This window comes from Alligator sinensis, unplaced genomic scaffold (assembly GCF_000455745.1).
Source record: "Alligator sinensis unplaced genomic scaffold, ASM45574v1 scaffold888_1, whole genome shotgun sequence".
NCBI classification, from domain to species: domain Eukaryota; kingdom Metazoa; phylum Chordata; order Crocodylia; family Alligatoridae; genus Alligator; species Alligator sinensis.
The window spans coordinates 415,842-435,296 of NW_005842533.1; the positions used below are offsets into that span (position 1 = coordinate 415,842).

A 19,455-nucleotide genomic window follows, 5' to 3' on the forward strand; every position below is an offset into this window, starting at 1 on the left:
CCCCCCCTTTTATGATTCAGTCACCAAAACATTCAGATGCTTGGCTTCACCTTGAGGGAATACACAATATTTCCCTCCTCAGCAGAAATGGGCATGTCTGATGCTGAAGTGTCAGTCAGTATGGGGATAAAGTCTTCCAGTGTAAATCAGTAACACTATTTTGCTATGTGTTTTACCTTTGAACTAAGCTGCTCCTGCACTGGCAGAAAAGACCCAATGCAAATCGGATCCAGTACTCTGAAGACAACGATTTATTCTTTATAGTCCCTTAGTTAACCAATGGCCTTGTTGCATGTTGTACTTCGAGCTGCACAAATTTTGATCAGCTTAGTGCTAGCTTGGAGTTTGGAGCAGTCACACTTAATCCAAGCACCCTCTCTGACTTTCTATCTGCACAGCTGTGACTTGCCGCTAGAGAAATAGTGAGCAGTGAGGTCCTTTCCAGCCCTACCTCTGTGATTCTCTAGGCTTCTAGGGCTGTGGCTCACTCCTTACCTCTCCTGCTAGGCAAAGAGCTCCAACAGCGCCCTTCTCCATGTACCCAGCACGGCTACTGCAGGGTGGGGGGAGCCTGCTGCCAGGGGAGCCACTGCAGGGACACACAGGGCTTTCATGAGCCTGGTTTGCTCCGTAATGAATCCCCAGTGCTGCCTGCTTCAGCCAGGCATCTCAGCCTCCCAGCCAGGTTGAACGTTCCTGATGCTCATCAAGGCTGCCAGCTGAGAGGGGAAACTTCAGCAAAAATAGCCCCCCGCCCTGTCCCTGATCAGAGCAGGTGCACCGGGCATCGTGGGGTGTGGAGGTGGACTCGAAAAAGGTTGGGAGAGGTTGGGTCAGCAGGTGTGTGTGTGTGTGTGTGTGTGTGTGTGTGTGTGTGTGTGGCTTGGATGAACTCTCATTAGGTCAGTCTCCAGCTAGGAGATGGCTGGATCAGCACTGAGGGAAGAGGAGGAAATAAAGGGTTGGGGAGCATGCTGGGCAGATGTGAGCTTTTATGGGAGCTGGGAATGGTGGCGGTTGTGGGAAGTCTGGCAGGCAAAATGCGAGCACCGCACTCATCTTTCAGCTGGTGTCAAGAGGGACCTGCAGGGATGAAGATGGTAGTGGGGGAAGAGAGAGGGATCAGCCCTGCCACGCAACACCCGTGCAGTGGTGAGCTGATTGGGGAGGAGCGGGGTATCCACAGAATAGGAGGGCGGAGAAGGGCTGTACATCCTGGGTTACTGGAGGACTTCACCTGGGGTGGCACATCTGTGGGGAGTGGCCACACGTTAGTGGAACCGGAGGTGGGTTGTGCGGATCAGAGACAGTCGTGCCCTGGAGCGGCACAACTCTGAGCTGTGTAACGAGTGCTTGAAGCCACTTACACATGTCAGCGTGTGGACAGTCCAGGGGTTAAGAGCTCCAGGAACTGCCTAAAAGTAACGTGTAACAAGACCCTGATAAGGCGCCAACCCTACTTGGCCTTGGGGCACCCAGTGTACATGGATGAACTGTTTTCTTTTCACACCCAGTTAGTGCAAAATGGAGCATTAGTTTACTTGGGTGTTAGAAAGAAGCCGTGCCTTTAAAGGGGAAAGCAGCAATCCCAAGGTATTTTCCATGAGGCATGACTAACCTTTCCTTAGGGCTGGTTTGTTCTCTAGCTAACTATACTTCCAATTTCCACTTGGTTTTCAGCTGGGAAGGATTTAATAGTTCAACACTTTCTAATAGGAAAACTAGAAGCTGGACTTTGGGTTAAAAAAATAAATCTGTTCCTGCTAGGAAATCCACTTGTTGCTGAGAAATACCTCAAGTACTAGAGTAGAGGGGGACAAACGAATTCGAAAGGAGTTTTTGAAAACACTCTTGCTGTGACTCATGCCATACTATTTTCCCTGCTCCCTTTTCAGAGTAGAACTATGCTTCAACCAGCTGGTACACATCATCCCAGGAGTTGCCGATGTGGGCACCTGGCACTGTTATATTTATATATGTATGGCATATATATATGCCAGCCACGGCAGACTTGGCCCAGAGACGTAGTATTCTTCTGCACTGTGCCCTTCCTCTCCCTAGTCTCTACATTGGAAGTGCAGTGGCTTTGTTGCTTAGTGAAAACCTTCAGTTAACGCATAGCTGACTCTTGGATCTTAGCAGCAAATACCAAGAGGCTGGTCTGTGCCCAGAGCTGCATAGGTTTACTGAAAAAATGTGATGCTGCTTCGGCTTGCTTTAAAACGATGCAGCTCCTGTCTGTAGACAGGTACCGCTTTCCATCCCTGCTGTACAGGGCTCATATTGAACAGCGACTCGGTCAGTCGGAGTTTGTATGCGTGCCGGATGTATTAACTCAGGAAGGAAGAACTGACTAAAATGGTGAAGTCCTTTTGCTTGGTCTTGCTTGTCCAAGGCAGGCCATTCCCAGCTTGACTTGACAGGAGCTTGGGCTGGCAGGTCAACAGTACATTAGCTTTTAACATTATGCTTCTCCCAGGGGTCATAGATAAGGTTAGTAATGGGAAAATAAGGTGCAGCATAATATCATTTTGATCCATTGCGTTATACTTGGGTGGAGAGAGAGGTTTCGAAGACCCAGGTCAAGTCCTAATCCTACCCCCATTGGAATCTGTTGGGCTGGTGGAGGTTAGGATATCACGACACCTCTCCTCTCCTCCCTGCCCACTTCAAACATTGCCTCACTCAGCAATGGTAGGAGACAGATTTTTGTCACTCCTCGTGCTGCAGCTACTTCAAAAGGATTTCCCTGCCATCAGGAAGGAAAGTACAAGTCTGTCTATAGTTGCAAGGAAAAGAAGGACGTAGATATAATGCATGTAATGAATACTTAAGGGTGAACTTCCTTTTGAAAAGGTTTGTGTGCATCTACTACACTCCGACAGGAAAACGACCCTCCAAATTACACGTGGGGGACCTAGGCTTCACCTTGTGGGTGGCCACAGCCCTTCTTTAGCATGTTGTCTTGACACCCCTGCCTCTGGAGTATGGTGCCTGTCTCTCTCAGAGGTGGGGTGTGGGAGGAGGGTTTCACGAGTTCATAATTATTCATCCGCGTCAGAAATGTGTGCCTTTATTAGTGGTACATGCCAACTGGCACCAAAGTATTAATGTGATCTGTTCAGATCCGTTAACTGTTTTGAAATGGAGGGTGAACTGGTTGGTTGCTCTTTCCATGAGGCTTGAAAATGTTTGAAAATTGTATTGTGCCAAGATGTGTCACCATAAAGTCATGGACTGTGAGACTTATTTGAAGGCGGTGATATAACAGGAGGAAGCATGGAAAAATATAACGTAAACCAGTGGAAATGAAGCTGTATCCAGGGCTAGGCACTGGATTTAATTGATGTCTGTCCTGTAGTGTCTCGAATAAATTGCTTAGGTCAGTGGTTCCCAACCTTTTTAGCCTCCAGGCCCCTTCATTAACTTCTGAATTTCACAGCACCCTAGTTTAGAAGCATTGAGCTACAGTCTGAATTCAGAAGGGTTATGGAGGGGTTCTTGAGGCTAAAAAAGGTTGAGAGCCACTAATCTAGCCAGTGCTAGATGGGGGCAGACTCCTGCCACTGTCTGCCCCTCTCCCTGACACGGATCTGTACCTGAGGGGCATCCTCCCTTCACCAAGGGCTGGCAGGGAGGGCAGTAGCTGCAGCAGTCGCTGGAAGAGCAGCCACAAGTGCTGCTGGGATGGGTGCAAGGCATCAGGTGGGGAGAAGAGATCGTTCACCTCCTCACACAGGGGTTGGGTGCCACAGCACCCTTAAAAGGATTTTGCAGCACCCTGGTTGAGAGTTGTGGGCTTAACTTCTTGCTCAGTTTCCTTATCAAAGCATGCAACAGGTTCCCAGCTCGTGGAACTGCTGAGGGATAACTCCTTAACATTTGCAAAGTACTTTGAATGAGGTTTACTTTGTAATCCCTTCTGTACCTGTAATGTTGGGAATGCCTTATCAAACTCGTACATGTTTTCTTCTTCAGCACCGTTAAAACAGGCCAGCGTTCCCTTGCCGTTCAGTCTTGGTACCTGACAGCAACCATCAGCCTAGTTCCACTGCTGGGCCACGTATCAAGAGCAACTTGCTGGTCTGTGGGTCTGAGATTTCTCGCTGCAGCGTGAACCTCTGTTCTGATTTGCAGATCTCACCAATATATTTGAATCGTTCCTGCCCCAGTTGCTGGCCTATCCTAACCCTATAGATCCTCTAAATGGTGACGCCGCAGCCATGTATCTTCACCGACCAGAAGAGTACAAACAGAAAATTAAAGGTAAGGAGCAAACAGGATGCTGAAAAGTTGATCCTGTCACTACGATTCCAACTCTGCTTGGATGAAAATTTGTCCTTTAAACTCTCTAGTTGTAACCTGCTCTTGCTCTATAATAAGCCAATTTAATTTTAGCCTGGGGGAGTCCTCTGGGAGGAATGGATGGAATTGACATTGCTTGCAAATGAAAGCTGGGCTGCTGCGGACCCCACCGGGAACAGTTCTGCTCCGTCGGACTGCTGGGCAGAACGTCTTAGCAAACTCCCAAAAGTTAAGAGATCACTGGGCTCACACATGGAGTATTCCCATCTGGCACCTTAAATTCTTAACCTACCTTTTCTCTGAGGTAACTTCCAAGTGTAGCCATGCCCAACGGGGTTGCTGTTTCCAAAAAATCCCAAACTTTAAAGCAGACTCTGCACTGTGGAAAGTCAGGGAGGCTTTGTGGATAAAGCACTAGACTCTCTAGCAGGCTTTGTGAACTTGGTTGCAGCTTAACTGTGTCAGCTGCCCTTCCCTGAAAAATGGGCCGAATACTTTTCGAGTAGGGTCTGGTGAAGTTTAATTTATGTTCATCAGTTCCACCAACATCTCAGCTTGCGGGTGCTAGGAAAAGCCAGCTAGTAAGTCCTATGTACCTTGCATCCATTCTGACCCCTTCCTCACAAGTTCTTAAACCTGTTATGTGCTGATGCTAGAGCAATGAGTACAAATAATCAATCAAGGAATCAAACCACATCCAAGAGCTTGACCCTTCTTAAAAGTAACTCGGTACAAATAGGGGAAGTGCCTTATTGAGCAGACCCCGCATCTGTTGAGTTCAGTATTCTGCCACCAGCATTGGCGGAGAAAGGTTGAAGAGCCCTGCTGAAAGAAAGCAGATATGGAAAAACCCGGCCTCACAGATGCTTCATTATATATCTCAAATCTGATGCTGTAAACTGTGAAGAACAAGGTCCAGAATATCTTCCAGTATGTGCTGGTGGCCATTTCACCATTCTTTACAAGAATCCCATCTCCACTTGGACTACCCAGTATCTATTAGTTTGCTATGACTGACATAAGATACAGCTAAGTGTTGCCATGCTTCATGCTGATAGGATTTGAAAATAGCCTTAGATATGTCAGAATTGATGCAGTGGATTGTAACATCTGCTCTAGCTGAGGGAAATAAATTATGTAGTTACAGTTCTTAATTCCCTCTTTCCTTTCCATCCTCATTTTTTAGTTATGAAAGCAGAAAGTATCTGCTTGATGTCATGCTCGAGGAGAAGTAGGATCAGGTCTGCGAGTGGAAATGGCATACGGTTTTGAAGTGACAGATCCTTACAAAAAGCCCCTGTCCTTGCAGGATGTTAATGGAGCCCTTGTCCCCTTGCTTTTATAGAGTGTTTTGGATGTATTGGGCATCCTACGTGGCACTTGTTTTTTGAGCATTTATTCCTGAAGTGTCTAAGCAGCATAGACAAGCCCTTGTCTAGGATGATTTAGCCAGGAATGATCCTGCCGTGAGCCAGGGGGTGGAGTAGATGTGACCTCCTGAGGTCCCCCCAGCCCCACTATTCTGTGATTCTAGGATTTATGGTAAGACCCATAGTTAACTATTGCTGCTGCTTTTTGTATTGAGGTGGGAAGCTGATATCGTTAGCACTTCAGTCCTCATGGCACAAACTCTGGTCACAGAGGCAAGGGAATGTTTTTGCAATTCCATCCTTCCTTGACTGCCTAGGGCAGATCCCATGCGTCTGTCACTGGGGCCTTGTCCATGCCGTAAGCTAACTGGAGCGGCCACCCAGCTGTCACTGGGCTGCTCCCAGCAGGCTGCCTCTTCAACCAGAAGCTGTCTCGCCACCTCCATGCACCACTTCAGATGGGCTAATTGGTACCAGTTAGCCTGCCCCCAAGCTAATTAGGCTGCTCGTGTCACTATGAGGATGCGGCTACATTGCTTCCATGTTAGAAAGCAACTTGCCCCACGTAGCATGGCATGAATGAGAGCACTGCTGGCTGGGGTGCTAAATTGTCTGGATAGACATAGCTTAAGATAGGAAACTGGGGAGATTTTTCAAAGATGCAAGGAGCAATTAAGGACTCAAATGCTACAAAAGGATCCACTGCAGAAAGGATGTGGACAAGTTGGAGAGAGTCAGCAGAAGGCAATGAAAATGGTTGGGAACTGGGGCAAATGACTGGGGAGGAGAGGCTGAGGTAACTGGGATGATTTAGTCCAGAAAAAAAGAAGACCAAGGGGGGATTTAATAGCAACTTTCAACTCCCTGCAGGGGGTTGCAAAGAGGTTGGAGCTGGACTGTGCTCAGTGGGGGCAGATGACAGGACAAGGAGCAATGGGCTCACGTTGCAGTGAGGGAAGTTGAGGTTGGATATTATGAAAAACTCTCACTAAGAGGGTAGTAAAGCCCTGGAACAGGCTCCCCAGAGAGGTGGCGGACTCTCCATTCTTGGAGGTTTTTAAGGCCCAGGTAGACAAAGCCTTGGCTGGGATGATCTAGCTGGGGCTGGTCCTGCTTGGAGCAGGGGTTGGACTAGATGTGACCTCCTGAGGTCCCTGCCAACCCTAATTCTCTATGATCCTATGGCAGTGCTTCTCAACCAGGGGGGCCACGGCATCCTGGGGTGCCTTGAGATTCTTTTAAGGGTATCTGGGCAGTATAAGGCAGTGTTAGCACCATTAGGTGTGCAGATGCGATTCACAAGGTTTTAAATAGAAATCCAGTATTTAAAAAAAACAAACTTTCTGACCACTTGTGTTCCTTGCCGCAGAAGAACTGCTCTGTCATTTTCCACGGTCAAAAAATGAATGAAAGCTCAGAGCTTGTATTTTCTGAGGAGTCCTTCAAGTCTAAAAAGTTTGAGAACCACTGTACTCTCGCCCTTTAATTCCCGTTTGCACCTTTTGAACAAAAATTCTTACAAAAAAAGCAAAAGAATCAGGGCTGAGACACAATTTGGGCAGGTTTTTTGTAAATGGGTGAAGTACCCCACAGCTGCAAATGGGGTGCAGACAGAGCTTTCCATACGCCTTCAGGAGCTGAAGTGTCCAAAGCAAGGCTGGTTCTCCCTTGGTGCAAAACCTTCATTTCTAGTCTGCCTTATGACGCATTGCAGCCTCCTTCCTGGGAGGACAGTGTGACACTTTGCATCCATAGAACCAGCACAACGGGCATTTCAGGTGTCACCTTTCCTTTAACGGGCTGAAAAAGTAAAAAGTAGATCCTCCAGTACAGCACAAGTTTAATCCAAGAAAGGCTTATTGTTTAGGCACGGATGTTCCCAGGAAGTCTCTAATTTCCTGAGAAGAAAACTAGAAAAAGTCCAGCCCAATGGCTTGGCAGCCATGCCAGGTTTTTTCCCCCCACCTGTGTGGTTTAGGGAGTAAGAGCCAAGATTTGTGTTTAAACGCAACCCTTAGTATTTCATCGTGGCTCATTTGAACCCAAATATGTCCCTTTTCAGCCGAACAAAGTGGTGGCTTTCGATTCATGGCTCTTAGACCACAAGTGAGCCATGAAGAAATGGGTCTTTGCATGATGCTAGCTCCTGTCCTTGTCTTTTCCAATGAGTGGCATTCAGCCAGTACTATATTTAATACTTTCCAGTCCTGCTCGGGGTGGATTTGATTTTTAAATCACGATTTAAATTACTGGCAGCCAGGAAGCCTCAATTTAATCCTTGTTTTCTACAAAAAGTGCGTTCTTGTTTGATATCCTTTATTCATGTAACTTCTTGAAACTGCACTTTTAGAGAAAGGTAAGGGCTTGACTCTGTACACAAACTTGCAGAGACACAATAGGGCTGATGGATGGGTAATCAGGTTTATCTCATCCCCGTATACCGCTGTTAACAAGGAGGTTTTATCTCTGGAGACACCTGAAACTAAGCATCACGAAGATGCTTAATGGGATCTTTAGACTGAGTCCCGCTGGGTAGAGTGGTTTTCTTTAATCTTTACTAATCTATAGAGGAGCCTCTGGGAACCCCATAAGATTGGGCCCCTAATATAGTCCCTGGCCTGTTGTGACCTATTTATACAACATTTCTAAAAAGATTACATGAATATATTGTCTCAGATAGTATAGAATTAGAAGTTATAATCCCTATTCCATGATGCTATCTTTGAGCTTTAATATATTTTAAATTCAAACCATCTTTATATAGGCTTTTTAATTTTTTTTTAAAAAAGCATCTTAACAAAAAAATATGATTAAATAAAAATCTTGATTGATTGATTGATTTTTAAATCACTGGTTCTTTTTTTTTTTTAATTTTTTTATCTACCCTGGCCCTGCTCCACTTGAGACTGCTACAGTAATTGTTTGTGGGTTGTAGACTACTGGCAGATAGGCACAAATGGGTTCACAGAACTAACATGAAAGAGGATTTCTAGGGCACGATCATTTTGGAGTTTCTAGACTTGGACAAGGCTGCAATCCCTTTGCTAGTGGCTGCCAGAGAGATTTAATTGGTGATCTCCATTTTTAGTGGGAGCTCAGCTTCTAAGCAAGGCAGACAATCAAGGATAACCACACACAGTTGTTCCTGTCTTGACTCGCATGTGGCTGTAATCCGTCTGCCCCGACCATCTATTTCTTCTGCTCCTCTCCCTGCTCACTGGCAGAAATCCTTGAGCGGGCTGCTTTCTTTCACTATAGCTGCATTTTCTCATCCTGCAGCTCTACTGTCATTAGCTGAACAACTCTCCCTTTTACTTTTCCAGCTTCATTGAAGCTCTCTCAGCCCCAGCTGCTGCTTCCCCACCTGTTTCACTGCTCACACCCTCCCTTCCTTTCTCCCGCTGCAGCTACTCGGCGTGCAGCATCACCAGCCGTGTCCAAGAGCAAACACGACTTGTCTCTCTTGAGTGCTGCCCATTGGTGCTTTCCTCTGAGCACACAGATCGTGTTTACCGTCTGTCTGGAGTCCTCTTCCACCCCAGACCCTCTCCTATCCAGGATCTGCCCGTTAGGCTCCACTAACGCTGCCCTTGTTAAAATCTGTAATGCCCTTGCCAAAGCTCGGCGCAGCACCCGCGCTCCTCCTCGACCTGTCAGCTGCCCTCAGCCATGCTTTATGACAGCCTTGTCTGCCCTCAGCTTCCATGAAACATGCTTCTCCCCATGCTCATGATGAGGTCCTTATACATCTCTGCAAACCACTTCAGTATTCGCTTCCAAATCCCTCCTTCACCTTTTTTGCTGCAGTGCCCACTGAAGCCCGACTGGCCATTAGATGCCATGCTGACGTGCCTCACTTGTTTCCTTGTCTCTGGTTTGTACCCATCGGTTGCCTTATGCAGTATGGACATGGGCTGTTGATTATGGCATGCAAAGGGGTAGAGCTTTACCCCGTGTCATGTACTCCGCAATAACTGCCCATGTGCACACTCTTACCCCAGGGTAATGGCAAACTAACCCACGGTAGCTTTAGCCCTTTTATGTTGCAAACTAACCTACCAGGGCTTTGCTTCCACTTCCTGCAGGGCAAAAGCATGGATTTGGGTAGTTGCTATAAAGCAGTTGATGGGAAGTAAATACCCTGCCTCCGTTTATTGATTGATTTGAGGCAAGCTGCTTGTATGTCCAGGTAGTTAGGCTCTTTGGGAGGAGATGGTCTACAATCTGTTCTGTCTTGTTTAGTACCCAACACAGCGGCAGCCTTGCCCACAGAGAGGGCCCCTAGCTGGTCTGGAAACACAGCGGAAAGCTGCCTTTTTGGAACAGATGGCTCTGTTCCCCAACCAGATTCAGTGACCTAGGCCCTTCCTTAGATGAATCCCCGCTTGGAAAGTGCATCACAAATAAAATGTAGGGGGCCTGATGGTCTGAATCTCTTCACATTGGGTGCAGAGGCCTTGAAAGCCTTCCACAGCTGCTAGTGTTACAGAGCAGGCTGTAATGCTTTATTTAGCAGCTCTCCTGAAGCCGACTGCAGCAGTCCTCCTCCCAGCCACAGCGGAGCAAGCGGGTGAATAATGCATATTAAGCTATACAAGGGAAGCCAATTGTGTTGTCAGACACTGGCTTAGGCTTTCATGGGAGTTGTCAACTGGCTGGAAGGGGATGCTGAAGTGCTTTTAAAGGCTGAGGGTCCGTGCTGTTCAGCAGTATAAGTGCATCCAGTGGCCTAATTCGGACCTCTGTTCCATAAACCGTGGCTGCTTGCAGCCCTATATCCTTACCCACTCCCAGATAGCTATAAATGAGCTGTGACAGCGCGGAGTGGACTACATGCAGCTCAGCGCTGGCTCTACTAGTTTGAAGGCAGGGGAGGAGAATTGGGCATCGGTGGTTTTAAGCTCTGCCTCAACCTTGGCCATTTCAGTGGAAGGGGCAATGTTGTTGGCACCACCTAAAGAGCTTGCTTTGTTCTCCCTCTTAGTACCGGGCATTAAATGCGATGCCCTGTAACTTTGTATGCACGCCTGTCTCCTGATTTGCCACGTAACCAGGAGTTGCCAGTCAAAAAGCAGCGGTCTGGGCTCTTGAAAGGGGAGAGGGGTTATCCAGGGCTTGTCCTGCCTGCCTCCTTCCTCCCCTGCGAGTAGAAATTTAAATAAACTCACAGCATTTTAAGCTCTTTTAGGCTGGCACTTCCTGGCTGGAGTCAGAAGACATTCACACCTCCTAACTGGGGCTTTGTGTTTTAAGTGTAAAGGTGAGGCTGTTACTTCCTTCCTCTGGTTCTTCCCAGCACCTTGTCTTGCCTCCTAGGGTATCCTTCTCTCTTCAAAGCTGCCTAAAGAGTAGCTGAAATCCTTTCACTCCAGAGCACTCTTTTGCTGCTGTGCCTCAACCCTAGCTTGGGAGGGATCAGACCTGGATCGCCGAGTCTTCCTACCCTGGTCACCTGGAGGATGTGGTGCATCTGCCCTCTCAGCCCCAGGTAGAGGAAGGGACAGCCAGCTGGCTTGAAGGTCATTCCCAGCCCAAAACACGAGGCTCCCAGGCTGGAGGGATTGCCTTGAACTTTTGAATGCTGGCCTGCAGGCACATATTTGAAGTCCTCGCCATTCTCTACAGTGCCTGCAAAATTAGGGACTGCCCTTTTTCCTGGGCTCTTGGGTGGGAAAACATCAAAAGGCTCTTGTCATCTGCACTTGTGGTAAGGTGACTAACTCAGCTCCACACCTCCTTCAGAGGCTGGATTATTGCAGTGTGGTCTGCATGGAAATAGCCCGAGCCACGGCTGGCACAGAAGGAGTGTGCATGCCTGCAGGAATCCAGTCCGACCAGTTTTCTGTTGCTGATTGCTATTCCAGGGGCCGTTCTAGGTACCCATTAATAGTTTCAGGGTTGTTATTGTAGCCATGTTGTTCTCAGGACAGAGGCAGACACAGTTCTTTGGATAAATGTGATCTCTTTTATTAGACCAACTAAATAGTTGGAAAAATGGTTCTTTGCAAGTTTTTGGGCACCCTCTTCAAACATAGGGAGACTCTGGTGGCCTCCCTGTGCCTGAAGAAGGGCGTTTGTGCCTGAAAGCTTGCAAAGAACCATTTTTCCAACTATTTGGGTAGATGTGAAATATATTTTATTAGACCAATTAAAGAACCTTGCCTGCCCATTAATAGTGTGGGTCTTGTCACTTCCTTCTGGGAGCCAGGAACCACTACAGCAGCTCAGCTTGTGTCTGTTCATGACTCTCAGGTGTTAAATGTCTGGAGGTCGGGGGCTGCGGGTTCCCCGCGGAGAGCCTTCTGCAGTTCTTCCTTACTAGTCAGTCCACCGTTGTCTGATAGCAAAGCACACAGTGCCAGGGGTTTGTCTCAAGGGATCAAGGGGAAGCATTTTAAGGAGCGGTTCTCTTGCTTTTGGTTGGAACCAATGGCATTTGGTCCATTGCTATTTTTCCTGCCCCCCCTCACCTTTTCATCCTTCTTTCCTTCTCTAGAAGCTGTGCCAGTACCATCAGCTTCTCTAATCCCATAATTTAGGGATCTTCATCTTCAGAGAAGAGTATTCGGGGTTCTCCCTTCACGTTGTAGGCCGCATGTTTGGCACTGCATCCCGTTCCCAGCACCTGGGCGTCCCTGTAGGAACGAGAGCAGTGATTCTCCACCCAGGTGCCACGGCTTCAAAAACGAAATCCAGAGTCAGGGTCTTTCTGAGTTCTTTGAACAGAAAAACTGCTGTATTTTTTTTTTCTGTAGGTCAAAAAAAGAGGCATCCTGCCCTCTTTCTCCTTTTCCAGGAAACCCATGATTGCGTCAGCCACGACACTGTCTGCACTGCTTCTCCTCTCCTACCTCTTTCCTGCCACAAACTGCAGTTCTTATCTCCAGTTTCGTGACTGACTGATTTATTTTTTTGCTGACTTCTCAGTGGTTTTTCTCCTGGTGATCATTGTGTTGATTCCTAATTTAGTTACTATTCCTGTGATAAATGGGCTCTTCATAGAAGAGGCTTTTTACGTGAGCATGTGTACGTGGCTGGGAAACGAACTGCCTGGTCTCTCCAGCTCCAAGTCCGGGACTCTGTAATGCAGCCGTTTGAGATTGTGGGCGTCCTATCCGCACACGTGCCTCGGGTTTTTTATCCATTGTCAAAAATTTCGTGCGTCCCTTTGAAGTCTTCACTGCTGGCTACTGTCAGATGGAGTGCCAGACTGGATTGACAATTGATCCGAGGCGGCATGGCAGGACCTATGTTAACTTTTGTAATCCATGTGTCTCGTGCCTATGCCACTACCCCAACTGGCTGGTAAATTAATTCGACAGCCAGCCACGCTTTAGATATTCAATATATGCTGATTATATCCTCTTTCCCTCCTCTCCCCATATACAGAATACATTCAGAAATATGCAACAGAAGAAGCACTAAAAGAACAGGAAGAAGCCACCGGGGACAGCTCGTCAGAGAGCTCCATGTCTGACTTCTCGGAAGACGAAGCGCAGGATATGGAGTTGTAGTAGAAGAAGCGACCTGCTTTTCAGAGAGACTATTATTTCCTAACCATGAGAAGCAGACTATAATATTCATATTTAAACAAAGCAATTTTTTTTATTACTAAACAAGGTTTTTATGAATAATAGCATTGATATATATATATATATCACCCTTTAGATCTTGATTTCTTGGTCATTTCTCAAACCCAAGGTGCATAGCATATTCCCACATTCCATTTTGGTAGCAATATGCAGCCCGAATGCATGCATTCATAATTCCATTTGGCCAAGTCCACTTGTGTGCTACTGAACTGTCAACTAAAAACAGCTGCTCTGGTAGGTAGGGAGTTAGTAAAGATTTTTTTGTTGTTGTTGTTTTTTGTTTTTTGTTTTTTTTTTTCCCTCCTTTTTATCAGTGTTTCCAAAGACACCACCTTGGATGCTGATGCAGCACAGCGCTTTCTCAAAGTAAGAACCTGGGGGATAATGTCAGGATGTGGAGATAAGATGGTGAAATAAAAGGTGCTCCTTCAGGCAACATGGCTGATCATATTTTTATGTGGAGTCATGTTTAAAAAAGATGCACGAGCTAATCAGAGCATTGAAACCTAAACACTTTTTTTTTACTTGGATTTTAAGTATGTTTTTATATGTGGACTCCTGCCCTCTGAAGTATAGGGACTTACAACCACTGGTCTGTTTGGTTTTTGGGGGGGTTTTTTGGACTTTTGAAAGCCTTCATCTGGACATCTATTCACTTTCTTGGTCTGGATTATGAGATGTTCCCTTTTTGGGGGACCCCCCCCACACAATGCTGTGTGAACAGTGCTTTAATATACGTGGAGCACACACCAAGTCAAACCCTTGCTTTGTCATAGTTTGGAAACAGCTGCCATTTAATGGCTTCAAGCTTGCTGGGGGTTCTTTTCACCAACTTGAAGTATGGTTAAAGACCTCACAAAAAAGTTTCTTTTCGCCAGCTTGAAGTATGGTTAAAGACCTCACAAAAAAAAAAAAAATCTCCATCTCCTGAAAGGGTTTTCTGACCAGATGGATTAGCCTTGCCGAGAGCTTCAGATCCATGAAGATTGGTCCACGAATCCATTGGCACTCACGTTCTTGGTTTCCCTTTTTTCCCCCTTCTGCAGCAGCTTGGTAGCCATCTGCTTGTGCGTGTACAACAGACCAAACTCTCCAGAGTTGAACAAAGGAAAATGATCTAGGAAAATTTTTAATTTAATGTTGTTTTTTTTTTTTATTTAAAAATGACAATTTGGGGGAAACATGCAAATCTTTTTTTTTCCCCCTCCCCAAAGACTTTTCTGGATGAAGATTTTTTTTTTTTTCTGATATATTTCAACATGCTAAAATTTTGTTTTTTGGGGGTTTTTTTGTTTGTTCATTTTTAGTTTTAATGCTAAGAAAACATGAATACAGTAACTTGCCTACGTGGGGTGCCAGTATACTTGAATTTGGAAAATGGCGCATTTGAAATGCCAACTAAGATGGATTTTAAAACCGGGATGTGACCTGCTGTATTTGCATAGGGTTTTCTGAGGGGTTTGGACAACCGGTTACTTTAACTTTTGGTACAACCTGCAGGACTGCATGGAATTCAACTCATCCTGAGAGACCATCGAACTGAATTTGCATGTCAGACTGGACTCAGTAAAAAAAACCAAAAAAAAGAAGAAAAAAAAAAAAAAAGAAGAAAAAAAAATCGTTTTCCATTTCATCACAAGTGTTTTTGCCCTTTTAGAAATGCCCCTGAGTTGCGTCAATGAGGTTGGAAGATACAATCCAATTTTTTTTTTTTAATTCATAAAGCACAATCAATTTTTTTTGGAAAACTATAAAGTACATCTTTGCTTTAGCATGATTATTTTCCTTAATAAAAAAAAAAAATAACCTACAAAGATTTTACTTATTTTATGTTAATTACGGGCATGAAGCAAAAGGGGTTGTTTTTTATTTCCCTCTGCTTTTTTTTTTTTTTTTTTCTTTAAATAAAAAAAAAAAAGCAGTAATGTAGGGCTGTGGTTAGTTACTGTGCTGAAGTTCTCTATCTAGCATTTGTGGCTTGTTGGAAGGGGGTAGTATTAAACTATTTAACATGTAATGGTGTACTTTAACTCTTATCTAGCACGCTGTTTTCTCATTTCTTTGGGGAGGGAGGGGCAGAGTTTTTTTTTTGCTGGCACTGTTTAACTTGCTTACCTGCTGGACGAGCAGTTTGCTTGAGCTATAACTTAAACTGTAGGTGCTATTTAGGGGTAGACAAAAGTGCTGGGTGGTGATATCAGTTTTAAAAAACAACAAAAACAAAAAAAAAACAACAAAACAATAAAAATTTGTATTTTTTCAATATTGTATAAACATAGTGTTCTAATTCCCTCCATTTTTTTTCCAGGTAACTATGTCCCTCCCTCTCCCCAACCCCCGGCTCTATTGGCTAGCTGGGTTTTTCACGTAGAGCACTTGCGCGCACTCCCTCCTTTCAAGAAGCCCGTTTTTCCACTAGAAGCAGGTGTCCAGTCCTAAGCATCCAAAGGAATTGCAGTGAGAGCTGCCGCTGTCTAAGGCAGGCTCCCGGGAGAGCAGGCACACGCCTTACCGCCCTGGTCTCCCTGTTGGAAGGTGCACGGCGGTTCTCTTGTCCAAGCCGCTCCAGTTCCCCTGTACCTCCTTTTATACACGCAGACACTTGTGGGTCTAGATCTGGAACTGTGTTCTTCAACTGCAACGCTTTTCCTCGGACGTTTAATTGAGGAGAACGGTGGAGTTTGTAGCCTTGCCTGCCAGATGTTGAAGGTTCACCTCTTTCGTGCTGGATCCCTTCCCCCTTGCGGTGACGGCAGTAGGGAAGGAAGCCTGCAGTAAGCTATCGTTTGCAAGGATCCAGCCTCGAGCGAAATGCCGATTCGAGGATAAACTCAAATGGATTTGACTTATTTTTTCCCCAGATGGGAACAGCTGCTTGTAGCCTCATTCCACCCGTCTCCTGTGAGCACCGTTCTTTTGATCTCCTTCCCCTTCTTCAAGCCAGAACAGCCTGTAAATACAACTACTCCCACCTAGTCTTCAAGGGAAACATGGAACTGCTTTGAAACGAGATGCCCTTCTTTTTTTCTTTTTTTTTTTTTCCTTTTTAAGTTTGGTTCCTTTAGAAATGCTAGCAGACGTCTCCAAGCACCACTGCCGATTTCTGCGCCCCCACCCCTGTTCTGATCTCTCGACTTCAAAGCGTCAGCTGGACGGGAGTCGCCAGGCCTGCTCCAGCATAGCCATGTTCGATACGTATCCTCATAGTCCGGATGAACCTCCAAGTATGGAAGTTTCTGAGTCACCTGCTGCAACCATTTGGGGATCTGGCTCCTTTGGCTTTAGATCCAGTAGCTTACCACCTTGGTGTATCTTCTCTTCTGTACAAAATATCAAAGCTGCCATTGATCAACAGATCTCGCGCTCCCGCCTTGAGAAGGTCCATACATTTGCCAACAAGGCTCATCTTTAAACCTTCATCAGAAATGGGTTTTAGCTCATCTGGAGGCTTCTGAGTATTGTACTTTTATTTTTTCACTAGACCTTCCATTGTGACAACTCTACACTGTGGGAGGAGGGGACCCGGAGGAGGGCATATTGGAGGAAGTGAATCTTTTACGGAGTGAATCCTGGATGCAGATCGGGAGCGTTTCCCCAGCTCTGCTTTGTCTTATCTGGTAACGCGCGCTCGCGATCAGGAAAGCAGCGAGTCGCATGCGACTCCTTGTACTTCAGACGTCCCAGTTGGCCAAGTAGGTTGAAGGGAACGGAAGCAACTGTGCAGTTCATGTGCCACCTCGCACGACCCACCCTCACCCCACACGCAAGGCGGAGAGAACGGAGCTCCCTGCTCGGCCTTTCTCTCCCTCCCTCCTTCCCTGGCATGGATGAGAAATGCTGGAAGCTGTGCTGCACTTGGCTTGCCCTGGCTTCTGCTTTGCAGGTAGATGCATCGCAGCATTTTGATGTGTCAGTGCTAGCTCTGATCAGCAAAGACCCCACCACGTTGCCAGAGCTGTTTCACATCGCGCAGGGGCACTGGGGTTGGGGGGTTGCTAGTTTCTTATTTTCCCCCTTTTTATATATCCATCTATTTTTTTTTTTTTTTTTTGCTTCCTTTTTGCCCATCTTGAGTTCTGCTGGCACTTTAGCAGGCGTGCGTGTGGCATGAGAAATGGCCATTATTTTACTGACTGTATTTGGTACATATTGTGTGATACTTGAAGAGATCCAGGGTGTTGAGCCCTCCATTTGGAGTCTAAGCTTTTTGGGTTCGTTCTTTTTTTTTTCTTTTTCTTTTTTTTCCAGCCCCCTCCTCCCCTTTTTCTTGCATTGTGATGATGTAGTGGGCATGCCTGTCACCATGACAAATGCCTCTTCTATAACTTTTCTCAAATAGTTGTGTATAATTAAAGAACTGTAAACTTTTTTTAAATAAAATATGTATATACCTTGCTCTGCTTGCCTTGCTGCTTGCTGGGGGCAAAGTGTCACTCCTTTGGGGAGCGTCTACAGCCCAGGGACACTGCCGCCAATCCTCCACCGCCCAGCGAAGCTCTGTAGTGCATCACTCCTCTCACCCTGCATGAAATCCTGGTGCTTGTTTGACAAGCTGCAGCCTATTCATTTGGGCTAATTCTCGAAGAGGTGCTCGGTTTACGGCTCCTGTTCCTATCTTCGGCGCTCCCGAGATGCAGGGAGTGGTTGGAAGACGAGACACTGCTGTCCATTCACCACCAGTTTAGCAAGGTTGTTTTTCTCCTATAAGGTGACTTAGCGAGAGCACATCCAATCTCTCCTATGGCGTTTGAACTGGAGTACTAGGAGTCAGCAGGTTTCTTAGCTGCCGGTTAATCGGGCTGGCTTGAAAATGCCTGGGGTTATACTCTGGCAATGAGCGTGTTGGCAGACTCCGACTGGTAAAAATTGGCCGGTAACAAAAATAAGCCTAGTTTGACTCTCAACCGGGGTGCAGGGAGATGCTTGTAAGGGTGCTGCACAATACAAGCACCGTGAAGCGTGAGAGTGCCTAAGTGTGATTCACAAGATCAGCCCGGAGATCTCCAATAGGGATCGAGAGCAGCACAATCCTGCCCTGGTGTGGGCTTTGAGCTCTTTGCAGCAGAGGAATTGCACTAGCATTTTATTTTGTGAAAAAAGTGTGAAAACGAAGAGCTGGTGTTTTCCAAGGGGGGCTAGTAATCTAACCCCCTCCTTGTAGTACCGTGCTCTGCATCTCACCTCTAGCCAACGCTAGATGGTGCCATTCACCGGATTTCCCTCAATGCTTTAATGTGCTGAAGAAGAATTCGTGAGCCAAAGCCCTGAGTTATGCCATGCGGCTGCTAGGGCAGCATCCTGTCCGGAGAAGTGCCAAACGAGCCCGTATAGGCAGCGATTGGGCGTGCGGCTCTTGGATCAGGCCAAGCACCGGACTTTACAAAACGGGGGGGATGGGAGGTAAAATCTGGCACCGCGCTGCTTTGCAGTTGAACTTGGCCAAGGCCCTTGCTTAGAGTAGGAGGCCACGCTGGGGAAGTAATTTGTGGGTAAAAGGTAAAAAAGGTTTGCAAGGCCATTGGCTACAAGCACGGACTTGCAAATAAAACATGCATCAGCTTTATGCCTCCACCGGCCTGGCCCGTGCCATGTGCTGCTTTTAAGTGGACAGAAGCAATTAGAAATCTATGTGGATATATATTTATAACTTTTTTTTCCCCCAGAAGAAAACAGCTCAGAAAGTTTCAGCAAAGGAAACAGTCTCCACTCAGCTGCCGGTGTAGCTGCGCAATAAGCAGCAGCCAGGGATTAGAGCCACTTGCTCAGCGAGTGAAACAAAGCTTTTAGCTTTAAAATAAATACCCGAGCTTGGCGCCTCTCTGCGTTTCATGGCGGCAGCGCCCTATTGCAAACTCCCGTGCTAGGACTGAGTGGGCCGATGCAACCTGAGCCGGTGGATTGTGCAGAAGGAACGATGTGCACAATGTAGACCTGTAGGAGACCTGTGCCTGCCTTGGCTGGGATTGGGGGTAGCATCTCCTCTGTGGTCATCCCCTTTCCTTTATGGGGGCCCCTTCCAAGAATTACAAGTCCTTCCTGGTTGTGGCTGGTGGTGAGGGGGTCAACTCGGGGCTCAGTCAGGGGTTTTATGGAGGTTTCCCCCGGCCGAGCGGCTAAGTTCACCGCCCGTTGCACGCCGGCCGAGCAAACGTGAACCTGCTCCCAGCTCTCCTCCAGAGAAGCCAGAT

At 46.6% G+C, this 19,455-nt stretch overlaps 1 protein-coding gene across 4 annotated transcripts in view; it reads left to right on the top strand.

Annotated features, from left to right (window-relative positions):
• UBE2H (ubiquitin conjugating enzyme E2 H) overlaps positions 1–17,662 on the top strand; it is a 37,054-nt gene extending 19,392 nt beyond the window's left edge. For 2 of the 4 annotated variants that reach the window (XR_003095918.1, XR_003095919.1), the window contains exons 5-7: positions 4,138–4,266; positions 13,065–13,633; positions 15,576–17,662. Coding sequence is in view for 1 of the 4 variants with exons in the window: in XM_025213494.1 (XP_025069279.1) it covers positions 4,138–4,266; positions 13,065–13,189 (254 nt within the window). In the remaining 3 variants the exon portion in view is untranslated. Of the gene's footprint in view, positions 1–4,137; positions 4,267–13,064; positions 14,131–15,575 lie in introns of those variants that run through there. The other 2 variants (XR_003095920.1, XM_025213494.1) reach the window with 2 other exon arrangements.
• Positions 17,663–19,455: the final 1,793 nt, after the last annotated feature.